At 40.8% G+C, this 20,195-nt stretch overlaps 1 protein-coding gene across 1 annotated transcript in view; it reads left to right on the top strand.

Moving 5' to 3' along the window:
• The window catches only part of LOC149802808 (protocadherin gamma-A10-like), an 81,046-nt gene that overhangs the window by 55,269 nt on the left and 5,582 nt on the right, over positions 1-20,195 (top strand). Inside the window, exon 8 of the mRNA XM_089951316.1 lies at positions 2,651-2,764. Coding sequence (XP_089807442.1) covers positions 2,651-2,764 — 114 coding nt within the window. The remainder of the gene's footprint in view (positions 1-2,650; positions 2,765-20,195) is intronic.

Genomic DNA, 20,195 nt, shown 5'->3' with positions numbered 1-20,195 from the left:
ATAGCATTTGCACGTCCTCCCGATTTTTACCCCTTATCGTTTTAAAAACAAAAGGCATCAGTGATATACAAAAATGCACAAAACAGTCGTTTCATTCATCAACTTATAATTTCTATCCTGATTGTCTCTAAGGTTTCCCAAACACTGTCAACATTTTGGCGTTGGACACAGACGATGCAGCTTTTACTGATATAGGCTGTTCTAGAAATCCAAAAAAAAAAAAAGACAGTGAGCATTCTGTCCACTTATCTACATCGCGAACTTCCTTTTCGTTTGAAACATCAAGAGGTTGACAGTGTTAGGGACCCACTGGCGACAGTCACGTTAGAAATTATAATTTGACGAATGAAATAACTAAGTTTAATGCATATTGTATCCTTTATGCTCTTAGAATTTTCAATTGGAGGTACCAAAAAAAAACCCGGAGGGTGTGCGAATACCATACAACAACATTACAGAACACTGAAAATATTTGACACACGGCCTTATATCTCTGAAGAGACAAACGAAATAGGAGACAAAATACGTGCATTTTCATTGTACAAATCATATGTTTTCTGGTTTTATCGCTTTTTCACCCATGGAATCCTTTACTTTCATCTTTTCAGAAATATACTCCTTCCGATTGATACCCCATATAGTTTTGAAAAGTTAGTTTTAGTATAGAATGCATGTCAAATGTCAGTCATATAATCCCTCCTAGCATTCTTACAACCCATGTCAGAAAGTTCGTGAACTGCTTCTCTTGTTTTGACGCTTTTACGACGACTTGATTTATGCTGGTTACTTTGCTGTAAATATGGAACGCGTTAAAAATATATGACAGAGCGATCTGAATAGCACATATAAACATTAATTTACAGGAAGAATTAAACAATGAACTGAATTTAGCAGTCTTAAAAGGTTTCGTTATTTTACTATTTCATTTTGGTAGTTTTCTTCTCAAAAGCTAAAATAATAAAATTGGGGAAATTTGATTTTATTTTAAGAAATTATTTTACTTGTAATCAAGATATATTGGATCTGGCTTATGAACTATTTTACTTTTATTAAAATATAATTGACAACGTGGAGATGTAGAACATGTTTTTGGAATGTATTCATTTGGAACTTGAAAACCTACTGGTATTTTTGACAATTAATTTCTCCAAATGTGCAAATAATCAGACAAAATATATGAAGACATGGGAGAAAAGTTATATTTTCAATTTCTTATAATATTTACGGATATGGAGAAAAATAAATACTGATGTACTCAAATTGCTTGTTTGCCATTATATAGAGAAGGCTTATAAATTTATATACATAAGAAAAAAAACAGTAGAGAAGGTGATTTATTACAAACAAATGTTTTAAATTTTTTCAACATTCACAAATAATGGTAATAAATCTGTATCTCTGAACATCAGAGACGACGGCTTTTAAGGAAAGTTTTTTAACGCAGTACCGGGTGCTAAACAGTGTAAATGATGTTGCTTGTCACATCGCCTTTACATATTAATTAGCTAAATAAATGGGAAGTTGAATTGCGTGTCTAAATTAGTTAGATAGTATTTGTTTTGAGGACCCATTGATTGGACCAAACGGAATTACTAAACTATTCATGTTTTTTCACGTTTTTTTTTTCAGTTCGCAAATGATAATGATTTTCGACAAACCTTTTATGTCCATATGAATCAGTACTGAACAGCAGAAACAAATGTTGTGCCATGACGTGATTCATAGATGCGTTCTCTCGGAGTTTATGACACTACGTCAAAAGAAAATAATTTCCAAACAGGGGACGGAACGATAAAACAGAGAACATGAATTCATTTTTCAAGATAATATCTGTTTTGGTCCAGGTTGACTTTACCAGTCCTTTCATACTAATATGAAATTGTTAGTCTTAATTTTATGTATTTAATTCTTGGTTATTACAAAGTTAAAATGAGATACACATAAAAAGATATCTATATCAGGGAACTATTTTAAAAATAAATCATACATATCGAACGGAAGTGTTTCATATTTAACTAGAGAACGGAGCAGATATTTTGTACTTGAATACGCACCTTTGAAACAGCCTTCTTCACAGACACACACACACACACACACACACACACGCACACACACTTAAACAAGCCTTTGTTTTTTTGAGATATATTAACAGTTTAAAATAGGAGGTCTTTATGAGTTTAGATTGCATTTCGTAAAGTACGTATGCCCCCCTCCCCCAATAATTACCATAATGAGAACGTGGACTACAGAAACGGAAATTGTCTTCATTTTAACAGTGAATTACGTAAAATATGTGAACAATAATGGTTTCGATGTTTTATGCCAACTTAATCTTCATCTTGTTGTTTTTTCTCGTAGAAATCGGGCTTAAACCTTACTGGTTCATCAAACAGAGGCTCAAACCTTACTGGTCCATCAAACCGAGGCTTAAATCTTATTGGTTCATTACACCGATGATTAAACCTTAAACCTTACTGGTTCATCAAATCGAGGCTTAAACCTTACTGGTCCAACAAACTTAGGCTTAAATCTTATGGGTTCATTGCACCAGGATTAAACCTTACTGGTTCATCAACTCAAAGTATAAATCTAATTAGTTGCAGGCATATTTTATTGCTTTATGTTTGAAAGTTCTTTCTTTTCGTTGAAGGATGGATATGGATTGAAAGGATATGTTAATGTCACCATTACAGTATCGAGTTATGCGATTCCAACCCCACCTCCGAAACCTTCTCTCATTACTCCATCGCTTCCTCCTGTGACTGTGAGTAACATATTGTTTTCAAATCATGTTATGTTAAACGAGAATATATTAGCATCAAAATTGTTTCTTTGAATATGATGAATTTAGCACTTTTCCTATTCATAATTTTATCATTGACGTCATCAAATTTATAAACCAATGAAAAATCGATATTTGTGGTTTACTTGATTATTGTCCATATATGTACTTCAGCTTGTGTGATATATGAAGTGTTGCGGTGTTTCTGTTTGCTTTGGGAGAAATGTGTGTCATGAAACGAAGATCTGCATTCAAATCTCAAATTATCTAAGTTTCATTTGAACCAGTTCGTAAAAGTGATGTTGACAATTTAAACAATGACATGTGGGTAAGGTCTGAGCAAGCCGAATATGTTCATATAACGAAAACAACCTTCACCTTAGGTGCCGCTCTCGCTTCACTCGAAACACCACTGCCAATGCAGGATGAAATAAGCAATCTTTCTTGCAGAAACACATGCTTCTGGTTTTACATAATGTTTCAAAAGATTCTCAAAATTTTAAGCCTTTAGCCAGCAGCTCTAGTACCTTTATTGTTCAATTTTTTTTCTTTCTTTGTTCTCCAAAATTATATTCATAATTACAACTGTACTCGAAATCACAGTTCATAATTATGCTGACATTGACGTTGTGTACATAAGTCACTGAAGAGAATTTTGATGCTGAAACAAAGTTCGTAACCCGTCTTTTAATAGCATTCTTGTTAGCCAAACTTTGAAACTTCGAAGCTTCTCAAATTTTTGTAATGTTCGGTAGCTGATAGGCCCCATCAGTTTAGACAGATTTTGAATAAGAGGTTTAGTTTGCAGTTCTCGGACCTAATTGCTGACACATAATTAATGGCTGCTGTAAGTATGGGAATACAATCTCTATGTTGCAGTTTAGTTGAGTATAGATGACTATTTGTGCATGTACTATGTTGCCCGAGGCTCTCCTCAGGAAAAGTTTTCGGTAACATATTTGCAAAAAATATGTCAAAATTATTGAATTTTGTTGACCGGATAGCAAAGCAATTGCGCCTTATACATTGCTGATGCTTTTTGAAACTTACGTTCCTTATGTTTGTCCTTGTTGCATATACGCATAGGTTAATGTCTGCGTTTACGTCGTCTCTTAGACACTTTTATCAGTACAGTCACATAACGTTGTATCTTTCTACAGCCATCAATGAAAACTAGGTCGCTTTGACCAATATGTCCCGGTTTGCAATCAGGTCATACCGCCATGGGCGGTTTCCTTTTGACATGCGAACGGTCTATCCGAATTTTTACGATGCGAATTGATTAATGCACAGAGTACTTTTAGTACTGACCGCTCTGGTGGCATAGTGGTTAGAGCGTCCACCTCGGATGCGGGAGGTCACGGATTCGAACCCCGGCCGAGACATACCAAAGACTTATAAAAATTGTACTAGCAGCCGCTTTGCTAGGCGTTCAGCATTAAGAGGTTAGTGTTAGGAGTGGTCGGCCTGGTGTCAGGATAATGTGACTGGGTGGGACATGATACTACATGTCTGTGGCATGATGCCTCAGTGCTAGATTTCACTATCAACTGTCACCTTGCCAACATCGTAGCGATATGACTGCAGAATTGTTAAAGCTACGTTAAAAATGCAAATATCACACACACACACACACACACACACACACACACACACACACACACACACACACACACACACACACACACACACACTCTCTCTCTCTCTCTCTTAGTACTAGTGTTGTGAATAGGAAACAATTTCAAGATCGATCATCGGCTTTTGCGAAGCAATCGATGGCCGAGTAAAGTAAACCGAAGTTTGAACGAAGAGGACGAGGGTAAAATTAAATGAACACCAAAAGTAAGAAAAGAGATAGCAGTCGATGAACTGGTCATTTCACTGAACGTTACCGATGTTTGACCGCATATATTAATCGGAATATCATTGCTAAATAGGACACATAGAAGACTAAACCATTTGCTAATGCTGCAAATATCTGAATTGCCTGCTGACTGAAGACTAAAATCTCTGCAAATTCGTGGAAAATTCCACAGTAAAACTTTAAACATGGTTATTATATCTACCATGCTTTAACAGTTATGGTGTTTGTTTTTGCAGAAATTGAGTTGTGCTGAATAATCTGGCGCTGTGAGTAGTATAGTGGGGCACATTAGCGTCAATGGAAAATAAATTACAGACCCCCCCCCCCCCCGGGCACGTTTAGCGTCAAGACTTTTCAGATCAACTTGGGCACGTTTAGCGTCAGTGGGAATTTAACATGGGGAATATTAAGCTTGTATACCGACAAGAGAAAGTTGGGTTGTTGTATAGGGCAACGGGTAAGTCCAGCGAGTTCAACGGGTAGCGGGTGACGAGTAAGTTCAGCCAGTTGAGCGGGTAGCGGGTAAGGTCAGCTAGTTCGTAAACTATACAAATAAAACAGCGCTTGGTTGGGCGGGACATATAACTTCTTTATAGCCAGAGACATAGATAAGACACATACATAGATTGCTGAACACCAGTCTATCACACAAACAACTATACAACCGACTAAAATAAATTTTAGGCAAGAAAGCAAATCTTCTCTTCCTCAAACTTCTTCTGACATCTTGATGTAGATGACGACTCTCTTCAGATAGCCTTGTCCTCCCACATAAATCCTTCTTTTCCAAACGCTCGTATCAGAGATCCGGATGATTGTCTATGATGATTTGACATACATGGGTAATTCCGTACGGAACATCATTGACGATACCAAAGCTTGCGATTCAACACATCTTGTGCCGAGAACAGGCGAAGAGAATGAAGTGAATGGGGTTATTTATAGTGGAAGAGCGGATCGAAACGGATTGAATTTTTTCACCAATCCTAAAACACGTTACAAAATTCAGTTACAGTGCGAAATCTGTCTTACAGTCCGAAGAGAGCTACCTGTGATGTCACATTCCCTAAGAAGGCGATGAATTGGGGTGCACCGGCCGTGGAGACTAAAATCGATGATATAGCAGCGGGTACCAAAGTCAACACAGTCCTACTTCCAGAAGAGGCCGATTTGATATAGATCTAGTCGATTATCTTTCTTCTTCGCAAGAATTCGTTCCAGTACCAGTACCATTGCCACCTTCTTCTTCTTTACCACACGTCGATGATTTTAAACAGAGACAGAAAGAAGAATTGGAGAAATTTTTACAACAGCAGAATAAAAGAAAAATACATCAGAACAAGTTTTCTCCTTCAACCACAACAGCAACAACGAGAAGAGGCAAGAAGAAGGGAACGACAGGACGAAGACGAAGCAGCGGAAAAGAAACAAGGTCTGGGAGAGAAGGAGGAAAGTGAAAGTCAAACAGTGACGCTACTCTTATTTCATTTTAGCAGAGTTAAGGAGTCTGAAACAAATGTATCAGACTTCTACAATACGGCCAAAGAGAAAAATACCTTCTCGAGCCAAACAACCCAACCCTGTTACTACACCTACGATACCACCCTTAGTGATTTCTACCAAATCATTGACAGGAGCAAGTCCAGAAGTATTCTATTCTGGTACAAATTTAACAATCCAGTATCTCAACACAACACTTTAAAAAGCTCATAGATGTCTTCTGTCTTTATTCACTTTCTCTGTTTTTTTTAAAAAAAATTTCTTCGCTTTCACAGGTTTTCCTCCTCTTCTTCCTCACTTTCTCCCCGTCTTCTTTTCTTCTCTTTTTTCTCTTTCTGTACGTCCTGAGTTCTTCCTGTTCCAAACCTCTCTCTTCCTCTTGCTCCTATTGTTTCTTAGGGCATTCCGAAGACTAGTGTCCTTTCTCTTGACAATGATAACATGTATCTTGACTTTTGTCTCTTCTGATACCTCCCTTGCTTTTTGGACGGTCTGGACACTCTGTAGTCCAATGCCCTTTCCTCTTACATATGTAGCAATTATCTTGACTTTTATCTCGAAAGGAGGGGGAGTAGTCCGCCGTCTTGTCTGAAGAATACTTTCGTATGATACCTCGCAAAGCTATCATCAGAAGTTCGACCTGTGTGGGTTCTTCCATCTTTCTGGTCTATTTGAGAGTGAAATGAACACTGGAAGGGAAGACACTGACCCTTTATGTATGCACTGGTCTGACATGGCTATAAACTTACCAATGGTATTTAAAATGTAGTCATTTGATGTTTTGCAGTCAACATAAAACGATCGCATCATTTCGTGGAGAAAGGAGATGAAAGTATGAAGCAGAAACGTGACTTATCACCTCGCACAGTAGCTTAAGTCTTGTCTGAAATTCATGCAAGCGATTTTGAAAATGACACAAGTGAGCCAGAATCCATACCCAAAGATTCTACACTCAACCAAAGTCCATCACCATTAACCCCTCAAAACGACTACCACATTCAAGAGACGGAAAAGCGCTCCTCTAGAAAATTTAGAACTACGGCTTACACTTACAAGGTGAAGCTTAAATATTTCAATTCCGAAGTACCATATAATAAAACAGAAGAGTTCATCACCGAGGTGTGGGATTCTTTGTTAGCCTCATTGAAACGACAAAGTGAAGCCAAAGAAGATGATCGCATGAGACTTTCCATTCATTACCTGGATTGAGTTTAGTAGCCCGGCAAAATTGACACCTTCCAAAGTCCTCGAGGCGATTCAACACATGCAACAATTCAACGACAGGCTTTACATTACTGACGGAAAATCGACACTGTTCATAACCCATGTGTCTCTTCCCCAAGGGACCGGTCGCAAAAAGATGTCATTGGTGGACGACGTTCGCAGCTCCAAAAAGAGTCTCGTATCGTCCGAATTAACACCCCTCAATACAACACGTGTTTATCCCGTGCCATCGTCGTAGGACGAACGTATGCCGACAAGAACGACAGGTTAGAATGGAAAAGATCCTGGAAAACGATCCAACAATCGGACCGAGCCGAAATACGAATAGAAGCAGATCTCCTGTTACAGCAAGCGGGGCTATCCAAAGACACCCTGTGTCATACCTGAAATGCAGCAATTGCAAGACGTCTTGGCACCACGCAACACCTTGAAAGAACACCCATATAAAGTGCGTGGACCTTTGTCGTTTCGGGCAAGATATCAAAGACGGAAAATACATTTACGTCTATCATCACGATGAACATTTCGATGTCATTACCAGTATCACCGGATTGCTGGAATACAGATATTACTGTGACAAATTTGAAAATGGCTATAACAATCAAGAGCAACACAAGCATTGTGGATCGAAATGCTCAGGATGTTTGTTCTCTCAACCCTGTTTTGACGAAGGACAAGAACGAGTGCACTGTCCTCCTTGTCAGCGCACTTTTGCCAGTCCTACCTCTTACCAGCAACATCTAACGACGCAAGGTTTACAGAAGAAAAGTGCTTTTCAACTCCTGAGATTGTGCCCTACTTGTGGACAAGTCATGCGTAGCAATTATGCCAAGGCGCACGTATGTTCAGGAAAGAAACGATGTCACATTTGTCACCAAATCGTGGAATTGGAACACGAATACTACATTAAAAAATATCGGCCCCAGCATGAAGAAGATGACCTGAAGAAAGGCAATTTCTTCTTATTCGATTTCGAATGCATGCAAGAATCACATTCCTAATTTCTGCGTGGCTCATCGAGCGTGCGAGAAGTGCATCCAAGAGCCTATATTTAGTCACTGTCCTAACTGCAGCAAGATTCATGGAGGACGTGAAATAATGTTCGGGAACCACACACGCTAGCCGATTTCGCCCAATGGATCTTAGACCCCATCGACAAGACTTGGAGTCAAGAGGAGATTGTAGTCGCCATGCGATGGTGATGGCTCACAATTCCTCGGGATACGATGCACAGTTTCTTTTGAGATACTATACGGAACAAAGCACCAAACGTCCTAAAGTGACTTTGAACGGAACCAAAATCATTTCCATGCAAGTGGAACAAGTGCAGTTTAAAGATTCGATGAGTTACTTGGCCATACCTTTGAGTTGAATGCCTAAAACGTTTGGAATAAAAAAATGACCAAAGGCTATTTGCCGCACTTTTTCAATACCGAAGCCAATCAACACGCCGTTGTACTCCAGTTGCCTGAAGCTCACTACTACGACCCCGACAACATGTGTACAGAACAAAGAGAAGATTTCTACGGTTGGTACCAGACTCAGCCTCGGACCTCTTCGACTTTCAGGAAGAAATGTTAAAGTATTGTCGTTCCGACGTGGACATTCCCCTCTGCTACTCTCAACGTGACACTAAAAATCAGATTTTACAACGGACCATGGGAGATTTGTTCGAGACCACTTGTCAACGACGCTTGAAGTTAGAACCGGAAGGCTACTAAGTGGTGGAATTTTGGGATACCCGAGTACGATCACCGTTTGCAAACCGATCCCGAATTTAAACGCATCGTGGAAAGTTACAAGATGGTGGACCCACTGAACCCGAGGGACAGTTTGTACTGAGGACGGACGAATGCTACATGTTTGCTGTACCACGCCGACGAAGAGAAAGGAGAAGAAATCAACTATTTGGACATGTGTTCTTTGTATCCTTGCGTGTGCAAATATCGTCAATTTGCCGCAGGGCATCCGCAATTGCTGACGGAACACATCGACGTGGACAACATTAGACAATACGAAGGATTGGATAAATGTAAAGTCTTGCCTCCCACGGACTTGTACCATCTCGTTTTACCTCAACATTGCCAAGGAAAACGGATGTTTCCCTTGTGCTGTACTTGTGCCGAAACGTCCAATCAAGACCAAACTTGTCAGCACAGCCAGGAAGAACGCGCCATGACGGGAACGTGGGTCAACGTGGAATTGTTTAAAGCTCTGGACTTGGGATACCAACTGTTAGAAGTGTACAAAATTTACCACTTTCCCAAGACAGAAAGATACCATAAGGGTGACCAAACTCAGAAAGGCATTTTCGCAGATTACGTGGATGCCCTTTTGAAACTGAAACAAGAAGCCAGTGGTTATCCTTCCTGGTGCTACACTCCCAAAGACCAAAACAACCTGAAAGAAAAATACTGGACTCAGGATGGCCTCATTTTAGACTACGTGAAGAAAAAGTAAGGAAGGCGATCGTTTGCCAAAGTGAGATCGCGTCCTGTACTTTGACACGAACAGTTGCATCTATATCGGTCGCATGGGTCACTGATACCCTAAAATCGAAAGAGACCGTTTAGGATCCTGGACGGACGAGCACCCTGACGATAAGATTCTAAGTTTTGCTAGTGCTGCTCCTAAAAATTACGGCTACGAATACCAGAACAAATCAGGAGAATTGCACACGGAGTGTAAAGTGAAAGGATTGGCTCTCAATTATCGCACCAGTCGAGTGGTGCATTTTGGCATACTGAAAGAAGCCTCGCAGTCTGGAGAGGCTGAAGCTTTAAAGTGACCACCTACGAACCGCACAGGACAGTATGTTTGCCTACACACTAAATCGTCAGTCGGCCTTTGGAAAAAGTGTATCAAATCATTTGCAAGAAGCGAGTGTGGCTTCCCAACCACTTCACTTTGGTATTGGTCAGGATATAAAAGGGAAAACGTCCAAGACTGATAGTTCATTGTAACCACCAAGACCAAGCGAGAAAGATTAATACTTTAAACAGATGTCATTAAAGTTCAGTGATTCTCAAGTGGAGTGCGATGCTGTGCTTTGCGAATGGATCTCTGCCGTAAGCTGTGACCTGAGCGATTCAGTACAACATCATGGGAACTTTGCTATGACTACTACTACTGCTACTACTACACCTAACATGGAAAGTGACGTTGTGCGTGTTAAAGCTGACGGATGCGAATGTTATGCCAATCGGTATCTTGGACTCTTTACTGGTTTTCATTTTGGATGTCATCATCCACGTGAAAACATACAGCTACCACCCTACAGATGTCATCCAAAACCGAGCAAACTCCTGCAGATTTCACCGTACCCTCATCGAAATGAACCTGTGAAAGATGTATATTTGTTCCCTGTGCGTTTGCCTGAATACTGCATCTTTGAAAGTCGTTTTCAAGCCATCAAAGGAAAATGGAATAAATATCTGGGAGGACCTACCCCGAAGAACTAGCCAGAGCCGGATTTTCTACTTGTGCGAAGGGGAGAAAGTCAAGTGCTGCAGTTGCGGTGTGTCAATTCACGAGCGGGAGCAGAACGATTCGGCTTACCTTGAACATGTTTGATGGTGTCCGCATTGTCACTACCTACCTTTAGTGGGACTCAAGTTATTGAAGTGGAATAACATGTCGTTTAAGAAACCAGCTTAGCTAGAAGCCAAACGTTGGACAACACCATGACAAGTATATAAACCCAATTTGAAAAGTAATATTCAAGGATTACCAAACGAACTGCAAGAGAAGATCTACAAGCATGTTAGGCAGGGACATGCCAGAGCAAAATCTCAATTGGTGACTGTAGAACTTTTGTGTCGAGAAATTCACAAGAGGAAAGTGAAAAAGTCAACAAACACATCAGATTTCGCTGGATCAAGTCTGCGTTCATTCTAATAACCCGCTTTAGAACGTTTACATTAGAAAATTTTATTGATGTTCTTGACCGTTACCCTGAATGGTAGTGGTCAGAAGTTACTCACTATGTCCATTACATTCGCTCTAGGAGAAGATTTTAAATAAAATAAGTACAATTAGAAGTGACCCCAAACGTCGTTATACATACTGACTGACATGATCATGGATACTTTACATGACAACATTCCTGGTTTGCCTGTGGAGTTCGAGAGCTGGTTAAAATAAAATACAAGTGAAACGCAAAGAATAATTGCATCCGTCACGTCACCGATGTTTAAGCCACTGGTACCTGAATGCTATAATAGGGCTGATTCAGATGAGAGTATTCCAGTGGTCAGACATTGTTGAATTGGATGTGGACGTGAAGGATTGGTTTATTGTGACTCATTCTTTATACTACAAGGTAGACATACTACAACTAATTCCAGAGGAAAAGTTAGAATGTTACCAAAATCTTATACACAACGTACATTTAGTTCAAGAGTAAACTTCTGTACAGTGTTTTGTGATGTGCAAGTTAGTGACTAAACGATTAAGATTCGTCACTGGATTACGGTCATCTCTGTGCAGATAATACACTTATTGCCTCCGACAAAAAGAGGTATAAAAAGGACATACCATGCCACGGCCGTTATCCATGGTGATACAACAGATTTCGTGGAAGGAAATCCATGAGAGTATTAAAACGGTGGAGGATTACCAGCACTTATTACGAGAAATGTGTCCCATGAATTTGGGTCGACGTGTGGTGTGTGTCTTAGTGACCTGCGTTCTGGGACTTCGTTTACCAGCTGATTCCTTGTGGACTCTTTACAAACAGTACTTACCATCAAATAAAACATGAAAGTGGTCCCTTTAAATGTCCACAAGAGAATCATTTTGTTAAAATCCTTGCTTTTTCATCTGGATACTTCTCGACCTCTACGGGAAAAAAGATTCGTAAACCTTTAGGTACTGAAGATGTGTACGACGATGTGTGTGTAGCTCGTGAATTTCACCCTTACTGGACAGATGTACGTGACTGGAAAAGTTATGGTTTCGAGGCTTGGACCAAAGAAGTGGCCAATTATGCCTATGATTTGTGATCCTAAATTCAAACGTCCAGTGAAAAATAATTTTAAACCTGTGTTAGTGACTGTGCCAGAAGAAAAACTTGACACCGAGGACAACCACTCCCTTCAGGACAGGACTGTCTTGGACATTCCCGAAAGTCCATTTAGGGACTGTGTGACGGTACCCAATGTAAAGACTATAAAAACACTACACATTGTCCCTAGGATACCTTTGTTACTAAAAACATGTTGCACAGTCACTTTTTTATATTCCACTTTGATCGGTGTGTTGTGTATGCTATCGCTGTACTTAACCCTTTGGCTTATTTGCATTATTGTCTTTAGTGTTGCTTCATTTAAAAAAGAAACGTGTCCTGAAAAGGTATAAAAACTCTTGATTTGTCTGTCTATGTGTCAAAAGTGACATTCCCTGAACTATGGCTACCTCTGCTGTCTCTGCTCTCTCTTCCTCCACTTTAAAAGTCATCGACGAACACTCAGATCGTGCCATTTGGGAGATCTTGTATCTTCGTTATCGTTTTAACATGTTAATTGGCAGACCCAGCGGTTCAGGCAAAACCGAATTTGTCAAATGTTTGATCGAACACAAACATCATTTGATCAACTGCCCACCTCAACGGATCGTGTGGTGTTACAAGGAGTGATAATCGGCGTACAGACTCCTGAGAGAAAGTCAAGGCGATTCAATCGTGTTTGTGGAAGGCATTCCTAAAGAAGACGACGGGATCGCGTCTGACCCTAGTTAAACCCATCTGGTCATTTTCGATGACATGTTAGGAGAAGACGAAGAAGAAATTTAATTGTGGTTTACGTGCAAAGGGCATCATCATAATGCCAGAGTCATTTACATTACTCAAAATTTGTTTCAACAAAGTAAAGCCAATCGCACCATCAGTCTCAATGCTCATTACGCGGTCTATTTTAAACGTCCTAGAGATAAATCGCAAGTTCAACTCTTAGTCAAACAGTTAGGAACGCCTTAGCTGACTCGTGCGTACCACGATGCCACTCAAACCACACGCGCCTATTTACTCGTGAATTTAAAACCCACCCATCCCACTTATTTTCGATTTCGTACCCATCTGTTTCACCACTGGTGCCAAGACGGAATGTTTATCGTGTACAAGTCCCCGTCGTCGACTTAACAAAATAATCTATAAAAACCTCGAACACTTTGGGTCTGTCTTACACAACGTGAACATGACGTCCCTTCAGTCTCATCTTCCCGTCAAAATAATTCGTGCCTTGTACGACATCAGTCGCGAAAGAATTCCACAAATAAGTGTTCGTGTATTAGAAGCCTGTCTCAAAGTAGTCTTACGATGGTTTATGGTGACAGCACGTCACTTACTGCAAGGCATCATTCAATTCCACATCAAAACCAAATGCATTTTTGACAGAAACAAAGTAGCCTTGACGAGACTGTCTGATCCCCGCATCGACACTCAAACCAAAAAGCAAATCATTTTGAAACCTGGAGGTTGCGTTTCTCTAGGAGGTGTCTTCATTCACACACTCTTAAAATGGAATGCTAATGCCCCTAAAGTCCTCCCCAGGACAAAAGCCACTCCCATTAAAGCCAAACGAACCCAAAAGAGGAAAAAGAGCAACGGTGTCAAGACCATATCTCAGTCCCAGTAAAAGAAAAGCCCACAGAAAAAGCTTCTACCCGCAATAGAAACACTTCGTCCAGGACGCATTTATATTTGCAAACCACTACCTGCAGCGACGTTGACCGTGTCTCGAGTAGCCTCAGGTTTTTCCACGTCTCCGTTGGTGGTGATTCCTGCCAAACCCAATTTGACACTCGTTCTTCCTCATTTGATGAAACAATGGAAACCCGTGTCTTCAAAAACGTCTTCTCCAGAGGTGACACCCTCCTCCACTTCAGCTGCATTAACAGTTGCTCACAAAGTGCCTGCTACCAAAATCAAAGTCCAAGAGAGATCGGGCTTGTTACAGAGTTTGCCTGATTTATCTAAGCAAGAACTGTCCGGATTTAGTCCGTTGCGAACCCCTCCATGACGTGTGATGCCTGTCATCAAGTTGATACGACGTAAAGATAATCAGTGGCGACGCATTCCAGTATAAAAAGACCTATGGTAAAGGATAAGGAATAGTGTTTTTGTGCTCCTGAACGTCGAAGGATATCCCCTAAAAGAAGTGCACACCACTTTCGAGCTAACAAAGGAAAGAAAAGGAAAGGACTGCCTCCTCGTTTAGCCAAACATTGTGACATGTTGTCTGTCCTGACCAATGCTCCTTTACCCATGCGAAAACAACTCATTCAAACAGGTCCCAAAGACATCATCGATACCGTGTGTGAATGTTGCCTGAATGTCTTGAAAGGCACGAAACCTTTGTCTCCACATCAGAAAGAATGATTAGCCGCATCGATAAATTCTTCGCCAAAATGGTCTAAAAGAAAATACCCATCCGTCAAAAGAAGATGTTGATAAAACGCGGAGGAATTTTTCCCATGTTGTTAGAACCCTTGATGTAAGGAGTATTAGGAACAATGCTGGGACTGACGGAAACTAGAAAAAAGGACCAAGAAGATAAAAGGGACCTCTGGAGTCAACAGATCTCAGACATGACCATTGAAATCGAATGGAAGGACGAAAACTAGCTTTATTGCATTGCAAACGATAGGTGGAATACCATCGTGGGCAAGATCAACGGACCCCGCATTTACCTCCCAATCCTCGTTTGGCCGAGATGTCCCAGTTACAACACGAATTGCAATCGGTAATGGATCGCAAGGATTTGTCCGAAAGATCGCAAAAGTACGGTCAACTATGGCAACGACTGCAATGACTGCAACTCTTTCACCAGAAGGCTGTAGACAAAACAGCTCTGCCAACTCTGAAAGATTTTAAGATCCTGATTAAAAGTACATCACCATTACCACCACCACCACCTCCATATGTCAAGACAGACGCAGGGCCACGAATGTCTGAGGAAGAAGAGGTACAAGAAGTATTTCAAACACCGTCAGCATTTCCCATTCATAGTATGATTGCAGCGTCCTTGTTGACCCCTTTCCCCACTCCCCAACCAGAATAACTTAAAGCTTGGGTTAAAAAGATGATGTTCATGCCTCTTTCGACAGAAGTAAAAAAGAAAGAAGGGAAACAAGAATTTAAAAAAGAAAAGAAGACCAAATCCATCCCAATACCACCCCACCTCCACAATTACCCTCGACTTCTACTCCCGAGGCGCATCAGACACGTAAAGCAATTTCAAAAACACAATTTCGCCTTTTTCAGTGTAGCATAAGCGAAGAGTGGGTGACTTATTAGAAATGGAGAATGTGTTAGTCAGCATTTACTACGATCCAACCTATCCTGCAGGTTACGGAGGAGTTCTGAAATTGTATCGTACTGCCAAAACTAGATTGAACAATCTCCGTTTACCTCAAGTGCAAAGATGGTTACAAGAACAATCCACGTACACTCTACACAAACCTATTCGATGAAAATTTTCCAGCCGTCGCTTCCGTGTGGAGGGCATTGATCATCAACAGCTAGCCGATTTAGCCGATATCTCTCATTTGCCCACCTACAGTCGTGGCTACATATATTTGTTTTGTGTCATCGACGTCTTTTCCAAATTCGCTTGGTTCGTGCTATTGACATCCAAATCGAGCAGTGAATTAGTGCATGCCCTCCAACCGGTGTTAAACAAAGTGGTTGTCACCCTCTTTGATGGCAAATCGACAAAGGCTTCAAATGTCTGAACCAAGATTTCCAAAAGAATTTAAACATGACATTCATTTTTTCACCACCGAGAATCCTGAAACCAAAGCCAGCATCATGGAAAGTTTTCAACGCACATTGAAAGAACGCATGTGGAAATATTTTACCATCAACACACTCTCAAGTACATGTACGTCTTACCGCACTTGGTTCAAGCGTACAACCAATCTTACTACCGAAGCATCAGTGACCGTTTTAGACCGCCTGTTTGGTACGTCCCCGGATTTGGCTGTCCCCAAGAAAAGTGGAGTGTTGGCAGCCGGAGATTGGGTGCGCGTTGGCAAAACCAAACGCATTGTCGACAAAGGTTACTTACCCAACTGGACCACCGAATTGTTTCTTGTCACTGGACAAGTGCGTGGTCGTCATCCTACCGTCTATAAATTGGAAGACATGAACGAGGAAGTGTTAAAAGAACGGTTTACTTACCAGAGTTACAACCCGTAACCAGTAAAGTAGATGAATTGTACGATATCGAAAGCATTCTCGAACGAAGAACCCGAAAAGTTGGAAGACGTCCTGTCAAAGAAGTCAAAGTACGTTGGAAAGGATATCCTCCCAGTTTAGAGTTTTAGATTTTCGACTATAAAAAGAAGTGACCATCATGCCCTTCAACAGTCTCAGCTACCGCTACCACCGCAGTGACCACACCTTCACCGAGTTCTTTGCAAGATCTACAAATGCAGCCCTTGTAGGTGTGATGTGGAGAAAGTGTATCTAAAACGCAAATCGTTTTTGTTCTGTCAAATCTTTGTGGTGTATTGTGTCATCGGCGCTGTTATTGCTAATGTCAGTTTACAGCAAGGAGACAAACAATTGTGGACTGAGTAGTTGCATTGGTTACCTTCTCCCAAATCCTTCTCTAAAATACTCCTCAAACGGAAACAATGGTAGTCTTGTGCCCAACGTCAGGAACCACTCCAACAACAACAATCACCAAAATAATCATATTTTAGACACTTCTCTGACTTTGAGTGACCCCTCGGACATCAGCAGAACTCTGGAATTATGAATAGCAACAACTAATTTTACCTGACGCAACCCAGTGACAGTTCCACGGAGGTGTTTTCCAACAACACTTTATGCTGTTACACATTACCTCAAATTATCCAATTGGATCACAAGCCATTGGGAAGTGGCTTTGGAGGACATGATTCACCCCGCACAAATCCAAAACATCACTATAAAATCAAAACACTTATCACGTCAAAATCCTCAGCTATCAAGTGCAACAAGATTTGATTGGCGAAGATAATTTAACAAAGACAAAAACCATCACTGGCCAAATCTAACTTAAGTATCTATAAAATGGAAATTCCGGTACGCTATTATTTTAGCGATCAACATTTGGTGGACACGATTGTCAGTATTTTCAATGCTCAGTTCGGCAAAGTCATGACCAAACGGAACTAACCTGTCACGATTGAATACCATAAAGTAGCTCGTCGCCTGCTGATGAAATTTGAGAATCCCAAAACGTTGTCCATTACATTTTATCCTGAATTGTTTGACATTTTGGGTGGACACTTCATATGGGCCCCCATTTCCATAGACATTAAAAACAATGATCTATTTTATAAATATTTTAAATCCCCTGTAGAACTGAACCGAGGACTAAATTTGATCTTTGTGTACTCCGATGTGGTGGAGTACAACGAGGTGAGACACACTCCATACCGTTACTACGTGCCATTCCTTTCTTGCGGATTCTGTCACGACCAATGACCTGGAAGGTGGAAACACCTATCACGTTCACCGCGAATTTCTACATCCTCATTATTTACCCGTCAGTAAGTGGTATTTCGACACTGTCAACATTGCTATGAAAGGAGCTCTGGGACAAAATATTCCATTCTCCAAGTGGAAAGTCACGGTGAAATTACATTTTCGAAAAACGATTCTCTGAGGACTTGTGAGTCATGTATCATGTGTATCAAGGCGTAGCTCGACAAGGAGGACATGGTTTAGGAAATATGTTAAAATCGTCCTTTCGTTCGGCGGCTCCCGTTTTGAGACCGATTTTGACACGAGGATTGAAAGATACCGCGTTCACGCAAGGCCAACAATTTCTCCAAAATGTCATCATCGACAAACAAAACGCTAAAGAAGCTTCCTTGAGAGCAGTCAAAAATGTCTTGCTTCAAACGGGCAAAGACATTTTGGGCCGACGGGAAACGCATATAAATGCCCTAGACGCTGCCGAGTCAGGCATTCCTGCTTCCGTGACACCACAGCAAGAACAAGGCAGAAAGAGACGACAAAAACACCCTTCAGAAGCCTACTTACTCATAAAGGTAGAAAGATTAAGAAAAGCAGGACTGTCCGAGACTTAGACGTCTTTGATTATTAAAATACACAGAAGAAAGAAAGAAAGCAATGCACAGAGAGTCTTGTGCCTGTTCCAAGTCGGAACTGGATCTGTTTGCCATGCCACCCACTATGATGACGATGCAAGAATTCCAATGGGTCGAATTTCATCTGTCTCCTCTTCGATGGATTCATCTCCGATCGAGTTTGAAATCAAAGGAGAGCCCTAAGAGTACATCGATCTAAATAGCAGTTACTTGTAGTTAAAATATAAAGTTCAAGATAAGACTCAATATATTATAGGTGACACAGAGAAAGTAGCTACCTTTAACAATGTCATGCATTTCTTTTTCCGGGAAGTGAATTTGTACTTCAATGACAAACTATTAAGTAGCAGCATGGATACTTACCCTTACTTTGCTTACCTGGAAAATCTTTCGACGTGCGGAACAGACGCAAGAAACACTCATGTAGGTGCATGTGTGCTATGGGAACCTGACGGTGTAGAAACGTTTGACATAATATCGGATGACAATGATGGATTTGAAGAGCGGCGAAATAAAATCAAAGATTGACAGATTTTAGAACTAATGGATCACTTGCATTTGGACATGTGCTTGCAAGGAAAGTATTTGCTGAGTGTCGTGGATATCCGCCTGAGACTGAATTGAAGAAGTACCGCTTTCCATTTGATGGCTGATGCTAGTGATTACATAATCAAAATTGAGAACGTCAAACTCTACGTGAGTGTCGTGGAATTGTTACCTAAGGTTGGAAACGACACCAGTCACACTTTCAGCAGAACGACTGCCAAGTATCCGATACGACGAGTGGGAGTGAAACCTTTCTCCATTTCCAAGAATCGTCTTTTCATGATCGAAGATCATCTGTTCCAAGTTCAGTTTGCCAAACGTTTAATCATTGGAATCGTCGAGAATGAAGCCTTCAACGGAGCCTTCGGAAAAAATCATTTCAAACTTGAGCACTTTAACGTTAAAAAGATCGACGTCAGTCGCGATGGCAAGATCTTGTGTATCAGGCCTTTCAAACCTGACTTTAAGAAGGATTACTTTATATCGTACTTGTCCCTATAACAAGTCACGAAACAGTTAGGGGCCAACACCAGTCACGGTATTACGTACGAGGATTATGCAGGAGGTTTCGCTTTGCGGGCTTTTGATTTAACTCCAGAGATAACAGCGACTAGGAACATTTCCACCATAAAAAATCCGGCCAGATTCGTGTTGAACTTCAGTTTATAGAAGAGCTGAAAGCATATAAATCATCAGTTTTAGAGAAGTCATTCTAGGCTAGTATAAGCTGTGAAAGGCACTCATCGCTCTTTGAGTAGTGGAGAATCTATGGAAGTGGATTGGGATGATTCCACGGAAACAGGGCCCCAATATAAAGACGAAGAGGACATAGTGATGAAGTCCAGATGGCCAGAACAAGAACAACATTTTGTCTCCTGTTTTGCCAAACACCAGGCAGAAATAATACGGAATTGATCAAAAACGATTGATGTGGATGTCAAAACGATCATCCCAGTCAAATTTTACACGATAAATGTCTGACGCCTAGTGAAGAGAAAAAATTGGACAAGTATCTGGACTAAGCTTGGAGTCACATCTCGGAAGAAGCCATGTTGCATCAGTGTTATAAAGACTTGCGTCATCGTTTCTCCCCCATTGATGGCTCTAGAGATCCATCGCACTGAAGCTGTCTTGTCTCTGAGTGCAGAGACTAAGCGAAGAAACGGTTACTTGTCA

The sequence above is a fragment of the Sinohyriopsis cumingii genome, chromosome 3, assembly GCF_028554795.1.
Source record: "Sinohyriopsis cumingii isolate HCF-2022 chromosome 3, ASM2855479v2, whole genome shotgun sequence".
Lineage (NCBI taxonomy): Eukaryota > Metazoa > Mollusca > Bivalvia > Unionida > Unionidae > Sinohyriopsis > Sinohyriopsis cumingii.
Note: the sequence above shows the minus strand (reverse complement) of the source record. Positions and strands in the feature narration are given on the sequence as shown.